This window comes from Schistocerca gregaria, chromosome 4 (genome assembly GCF_023897955.1).
Source record: "Schistocerca gregaria isolate iqSchGreg1 chromosome 4, iqSchGreg1.2, whole genome shotgun sequence".
Classification (NCBI taxonomy): domain Eukaryota; kingdom Metazoa; phylum Arthropoda; class Insecta; order Orthoptera; family Acrididae; genus Schistocerca; species Schistocerca gregaria.
The window spans coordinates 767,740,928-767,748,334 of NC_064923.1; the positions used below are offsets into that span (position 1 = coordinate 767,740,928).

The 7,407-nt window shown below is 43.7% G+C and overlaps 1 protein-coding gene across 1 annotated transcript in view; it reads left to right on the forward strand.

Moving 5' to 3' along the window:
- LOC126267518 (WAG22 antigen-like) overlaps positions 1-5,887 on the forward strand; it is a 111,518-nt gene extending 105,631 nt beyond the window's left edge. The window contains exon 5 of the mRNA XM_049972820.1: positions 3,780-5,887. Coding sequence (XP_049828777.1) covers positions 3,780-4,200 — 421 coding nt within the window. The 3' untranslated portion in view covers positions 4,201-5,887. The remainder of the gene's footprint in view (positions 1-3,779) is intronic.
- Positions 5,888-7,407: the final 1,520 nt, after the last annotated feature.

Genomic DNA, 7,407 nt, shown 5'->3' on the forward strand with positions numbered 1-7,407 from the left:
TCTAGGGGACTGATGACCTCAGAAGTTAAGTCCCAGAGTGCTCAGAACCATTTGTCCAACACGAGCAAGACACTACATTACACACACGCCATTACAGTAGCTTACACTTCACAGACACCCTTACGCACACAAGTCTCATAGTCTGCAAAGAGAAGGTGCCTGCTGGCTCGATGGATGAGGAATACCTTTCCAGGCATGCAAACGAACCTGCCCTTTGTGGTCTCCTAGCCATTCATGCCGTACAACTTTAAGTGCTAATTATTATATCATATTATTATTATGATAAATAACTAATTATTATAAATAACTAATGATTTTATTTCTCTCCGCTCTAGTCTTTAATGTGATGACACCATTTTCACCTGTAATCTTTCATGAAAGTAAAGCAAGACCAAGATCTAGAATGTTTTCTTCATAAATTATTAAAACAAGAGCTCTGACCTTTCCTGTGACAAAACGTCGCCTCCGTGTAATCAGTATTTGTATAACATTTGCCACAGCTGTATGTCCGTGATTAATGGTTACGAAACAGACTTTCTGAATTACTGAACGCCTTTTCTTGGCGCTTGCTATGCTCTAAATAGTCATGCTTCTAGGCTAAATCATGTACTCGTTCACATCTTAGGACAACAGTATACGTGATCAGACCTAGAAAGAGAGCGTAGACACTATTTCTATTAAGTGACTTCCAGACTTTTACTCTGCATTGCGTGTTTGATCTTGGAGATATGGTAAATATTTATTTTTCCGATTCTGATAAGCACGCTGGACCAAAATCTTTAGTGTCTCCAGGAGGCATCTCGCTAATACCGTGTAACATCGCCTCTAACCACGGTAACTGCCTCAGTTTGGTCAGAAAGAGAGTCCACGAATTTTCTTTGGCACACAATATTCAGCTGAGGCCACTCATTTGCGACCAGATTCCGTAGAGGAGAAATGGCAACATATGGACGCTGAAAATACTTATATAAGCACCCGTCTTCATGTTCACGGTAACGTGAATAGTTGTGGCCAAGTTATGGTACAAAAAATACTCCCAAAACATCACAGAACCATTTACAGTATGAACTACACCGTCCACACACTGAGGGTTAAGCGCTTCATTTCAGCCGTCGCTGCACTTCTTTCCTTATAACGGCAAGTTCGCCGCCTTCGAACAACACTACACAACTCATGTGAACTATTGCCCAGATTCAGTGTAGTACAGCTTTGAGTGCTGTTGTAAGCAAAGGCCTTTTCTTAGGTACCCAAGCAGGCCGTTGTGGCCGAGCGGTTCTAGGCGCTTCAGTCCGGAACCGCGCTGCTGCTACCATCGCAGTTTCGAATCCTGCCTCGTCCATGGATCTGTGTGATATCCTTAGGTTAGTTAGGTTTAAGTGGTCCTCAGCTGTTAGGTCCATAGTGCTCAGAGCCCTTTGAGGTCTAAACATTCATTCAAACCTTCGCTGGGAAACTGCTACAGATGGACCTGTATTCGGTGTCAGCAGCAACTCCCTCTGGGTTTGGAAAGGCGCGACCCTCGTCTGCAGCACCGGCCGGTCGTGGGAGAGACATTGGGCAGTCTGCGTTGATACAACAACAGATCAGTCGACAATCGTTGTATGGGCGTGGACACCACAGCTCCATTCTGCCCTTGTGTCACATGTCGATCGATTTTCTGTATCCGACTGTCATACCTTGAGAATGGAGGAGGGCAGTTCGATTCCAGGCCACGTCGGAGATTTCATCCACTCGGCGACTGGGTGTTTCGTTGTCCTCATTATCGTTTCATTACCATCGAAGCGCCAAGTTTTCAAAGTAGTGGTAAATAACATGTCTTGACTAGGTGGCAGAACAACCCTGATGGGTCTTCTGACCAATAAGCCCTGACCATAATTTCATTTCATTACTACACTATTTCCTTACAACCGTGCGGCAGACACCCACCATTTCAATGTAGAGACTTATGTCAGGCGTGGCGGGTCACATAACCACTCGGTACCAGTTCTACGCCATCTTCATTCCTACGAAGCGTTGAAAGAGTCCTGTAGCCACCTTTCATTAGTCTGGTAGCCCATTTTCACTAGCATTTCTCTTTCTTTTCCTTGTTTCTCTTTTCTCGTAACTCTCATAGTGTTGTGATTGAATGAATGTGGTTGTGTGTCACGTTGCTAGACGGTGGCGTAGTCTGCTGGAGAAAGTTTGCGATAGTCGTACAGATTCAGCAGCAGTTGTACAGAATAGCCAACTCTCGTATCGGTCAAGTAGGCAAGGTTTGTGCCACTTGTGGGAAATCCACCTGCGTTAGATTGGTGGCGGAAATGGCATCTTTGGGTTTTCCGGGCCACGCAGAGCTTGGAAGAGGCTGGAGATGAAAAAGGGAGGCAGTCTGCCGCCGGTACGGGAAGCGTCCACAGCTGTGCTCCAGTCGAAGAAGGGTGAGTTAGACTGACCGCGTGGCGCGCTGTTACTTGGCGAGAGGAGAGCTGTTAGCTTTTCGTCTCGCTTTTCAACTCTGAAGGACTGCTCTGCCTTGTCGCGGCAAGGAATGCAAAACTTTGGCAGAATTTTCTTTTAGTAAATTTGTGTAGCAGTCTCGAATCCGCCGGGAGAGCGCCACACAAATGTGTCGATAAGAAGTGAGCACTCGCTTCTGTATGAATGTCTGTTTGCCTTTAGCTGTGCCTGTATAAGCTTTCGTTTTTCTAAATGTTAATAGCTTTGCCTTCTCGTAAATGTTCCTCTCTTTAAGTATCTTTCGTCCGTGGGAAGCCAACCACGTGGTTAAACGTTAGAGTTTGTTGGGCTACCGTCGTGGTTTGTGGAGACGCGATTTGTAGGTATCGTGGCCAAGTTGCAACAATATCACATCACGCAATCATGGACAGTTAACATTCTTTAAAAACAAACATGAGCTCGGATAACGGTAGCCCAACAAACTGTAATGTTTAACCACGTGGTTGGCTTCCCACGGACGAAAGATACTTAAAGCCAGGAAAATTTACGATAAGGCAAAGCTATTAACACTTAGAAAAATGAAAGCTTATACAGGCACAGCTGAAGGCAAACAGACATTCATACAGAAGCGAGTGCTCACTTCTTATCGACACCTTTGTGTGGCGCTCTCCCGGCTGATTCGAGACTGCTACACAAATTTACTAAAAGAAAAATCTGCCAAAGTTTTCCATTCCTTGATACGACAAGGCAAATCAGTCCTTCAGAGTTGTAAAGCGAGACCAAAAGCTAACAGCTCTATTCTCGCCGGGTAACAGCGCGCCTCGCGGTCAGTCTAATTCACCCTTCTTCGACTGGAGCACAGCTGTGGACGCTTCCCGTACCGGCGGCAGACTGCCTCCCTTTTTCATCTCCAGCCTCTTCCAAGCTATGCGTGGCTCGGAAAACCCAAAGATGCTATTTCCGCCACCAACCTAACGCAGGTGAATTTCCCACAAGTGGCACAAACCTTGCCTACTTGACCGATACGAGAGTTGGCTATTCTGTACAACTGCTGCTGAATCTGTACGACTATCACAGACTTTCTCTAGCAGACTACGCCACCGTCTAGCAACGTGACACACAACCACATTCATTCAATCACAACACTATGAGAGTTACGAGGAAAGAGAAACAAGGAAAAGAAAGAGAAATGGTAGCGAAAATGGGCTACCGGACTAATGAAAGGTGACAACAGGACGCTTTCATCGTCCACTGAGCTCTTACGAGAGGACGATACTTTGTGCACAGCTGTCAAGAAACTGCAAATGCACTTGTGCGACGTCTCATGGTTATTTTCATTGCAGGTACGGAAGCGGTGGCGGAGTCGACAATTTCATCAACTTCAAGGATGTGAGTGGAGGCAGCTCGGGCTCACCACCGCACCAACACGGAGGTGCTGGTGGTGCTGACGCAGTTGGTGGTGGTGGTGGGAACGGCGGCGAGGCCGAGGTGCTTCGCACCTACCAGGTGTCGACCAACCTCCGCCGCCAGGAATCGTTCGACCACCACGCCTTCGGGGTGGAGAAGGGCGTCAAGCCGACCGGCGGCTTCCACTTTGCCTTCGGCGGCGGCGGCAACGGAAACAGCAACGGGCTCGGCGCCGGCACCAAGTACGAGACGAGCGCCAACGACTTGGACCAGGTGGTCAGCAGCGGGGCTCCAGCCGCCACCAGCGCGGCCGCCACCCTGCTCGCCTGCGCCCTGGCCCGGCTGCTCGCCCTCTGACCACCTCTCCCTCTCTCTTCTCTCCCTCTTCCATCTCTAAAAGAATGTTTGAAAAAAATTAGTTTGGCAGACTCCACATAGTGTTGAAGAACAGTTAGGCCACAAAGACACACCTGGTTTCCTACAACCCAGTTATCTGTTATAGAATTGGTGACAATCTCACTTGTTAGACCCATTACGCAGGCAAATTGCTCGTGGACTCTAGTCGTACATTCAGCTTAAATTTTCTTTGCTCTAATACGCCTCCAGGCATAGAACTTGCACAGTACACTTATGCAGACAAAGAAGACAGTGTTTTGGAATATAACCTCGAGATACTATCCAAGGTACAACGCAGACAACGCTCACGAGCAATTCGCCTGATAGAGGAGTGGCTAAATTGGAACACTAAGCAAATATCTCAATTTGTTTTTTGACGCAGCTTGTCGGACAGTTGTGAATGTATTGCACGGAAGCTGTCATTCACGCAAAAGAAATCAGTCAGTAGCTTAAAAATGTGAATAACTCTGCTGCCAAAATCATGTAACTCAGTTTCTGACCTTTTACTTCTTCACTCGTGCAAATTTAGACACTCTGAGTGCGTCAACGTGATCACAATGCGTAAGAGAGTCTGTAACTATCAGATCAACATTTTTGTTTCAGTGATTAGCTAATTAAGGTGGTTTTTAATATCAGAAAGATGCTGTAACTAGACTTTACGTCTTCTGACTCAAATTCATCACTTGCCCCGACTGTCTCTTAGCATTTACAGAATTGTATGGATATGAAATGCACCCTGATCATCAACAGCCCACGTCAATAATAATTCCATCTTGAGGTAGTGAACTAAACAATGTTGAGGATAAAACGAGCTTCAGTTCGTTTCAGTGTCACGTTGAACTACCAAAAGTACAGAATTTCTAGAGCTTGATTTAAGCTTAATATTCAGTAGAGCAAATTTTGACTCACAACGCGGTACGACAGTAACACAAGTGTACTCGTACAAGTACCCATTCTAGCGGCAACTTTTTTATCTCTCTTGCGAGTTATGTACCATATACCGAAATGTAACAAGGCCGTATGTGAAGCTGTAATTATAGTGACTTGATACAATATGAAACTTGGTTATCAGTGAACTGAAAATCAGACGATTGTAATCACGACTGGTTACATACGTTATGTATGAAATCTTCATATTTACAAAACCATAAAATACATTTACATCTAATGCAACTTTCCTTGCAGTCGCTATCGAAGCTTCAGTGAAGTCAGTTGTTAATACATGTAGGTCATTATATACAGTTGCTTTCCCGAGAATGTGTTTGTGATATTGTACCCTTTTGTTTTTGTTTACTGGCAAATTTTTGTTTTATTTGACGAATCAGCACTTTTTTCAGTTTTTGGCGTGTTTTCCTAAACTAACAACTTCAAAGAGCGTTAACGAAACACAGTAACTGTACTCCAAAAAACGTTTCGTACTCTTAAGAATATTCATTAGCCCTACAGTTTTCCCATAGCCACTCCTCATTGTTATTTGTTTGTTTTTGATTTTTATTTATTTGTATAGTTGTTGATTTTGTATTTTGTCAGCACGGCGTGGAGAGGTGACTGGTCGGTGGCCTACGTCACTGACCAGTGAACTGTCCGCCCGTAATCTGTGTTATTGCTTTTATCATAAATAATACACTGCAACCAGTTCTGAAACTGATGTTCTGTGTTTGAAATTCTCTTTGATCTTCTATCAAACAAAATACCGTAGTATGGTATGCACCTGCCATCTAGAGCAGACTGCAAATCTTTTTTGGCTATATGTTAAACATTCCACCACCAGCTGTTTGCCTGGACATCCGTGAATTTGTTATAGTTTATATTTACTCACAATTTTTTAATGTGTTTCCCTTCACTTGACACTGATTTTCATAGTACCTTGCAATTTTCAGCAGTTAGTATACTCAAAAATAACACTATACTTTGTAATGAGCATTTACACAATACTAAATACTGTGGGATAAATTATACATATCTTACTCTAGTAGTGATAAAATAAGTTACGCTCTTAAAGTTTTCATTAACAAGCAAATGTATGATGGCATCTCCTAAGACATAAGTGGGCTAAACAATATAAAGCAGTAGCCTCTTTAAGACTGAAGAAAATAGTAAATACACGCGAAACAACGAACAGGTTATATGTGACGTTCATCTAGGATGTTTTCTTAAATTTTATATACTGAGTTACACTTTGGTCCCAAGCAGAAATAACTGTGTCTGGAACCAGAATGCCAAAAAATACCAGGTGTAGAAGTACGAAACCGGAAGTTGGTTGCAAGAATTATACGTCTGTTGTTTGGAACTGATAAACAATATTTTATTTAAAATAATCTCCATTGCTGTTTATACATTTCTCCCACCTATCCGGCAGGATATAAATGCCACAAAAAAAAGAACAGTTCTTCTTTTGAAACGAACCAGTCAGCGAGCCATTTTCTTACATTTTCATACGAACTGAAGCGTTGCTCAGCGAGAGCGTGTCCCAGTGATGCAAATGGATGATAATCAGAATAAGCCACATGCGCTAGTATTTCCCATCTGAGCGCCTCGACCGTTTCCTTGACCCGTTTTGCTCTGTGTGATGGAGCATTATCATAGAGCAATATGATTTTCTGTTGCCTTTCTTCATATTCCAGTCGTTTCACACGTAATGCTCGATTTAAATCGATCATTTGCTGTTGGCAGCGACCAGTGTTAACGCCTTCACCAGCTTTCAGCAGCTCTTAATAAATGACACCCTTCTGATCGCATCAAACACAAAGCATTGTCTTCTTCCCAAAGCGATTTGATCTTGCAGTGAATGTCTATGGTTTGCTTGGATTCACCCATGATTTATGACGCTTAGGATTCTCAAAATATATTGATTTTTCATCACCTGTCACTATTCGACGGAGAAACGACTTTCTTTTGTATCTGGTGAGCAGCATTTCACAAGTGGTCTTTCGATTTGCTTGCTGTCTTTCATTCACCTTAGGCGGAACCCATTTTCCCACTTTCTGCACCTTTCCCATAGCTTTCAACCGAAGAGAAACGGCTTTCTGCCTCACATTCAATTGTTCCGCGAGTTCCTGTTGAGTTTGAGTATCATCTTCATCCAATAAGGCCTGCAATTCGTTGTCTTCGAACTTTTTCGGTGGTTTCCCACGCTCTTCGTTTCTCACGTCAAAATCATCACTTTTG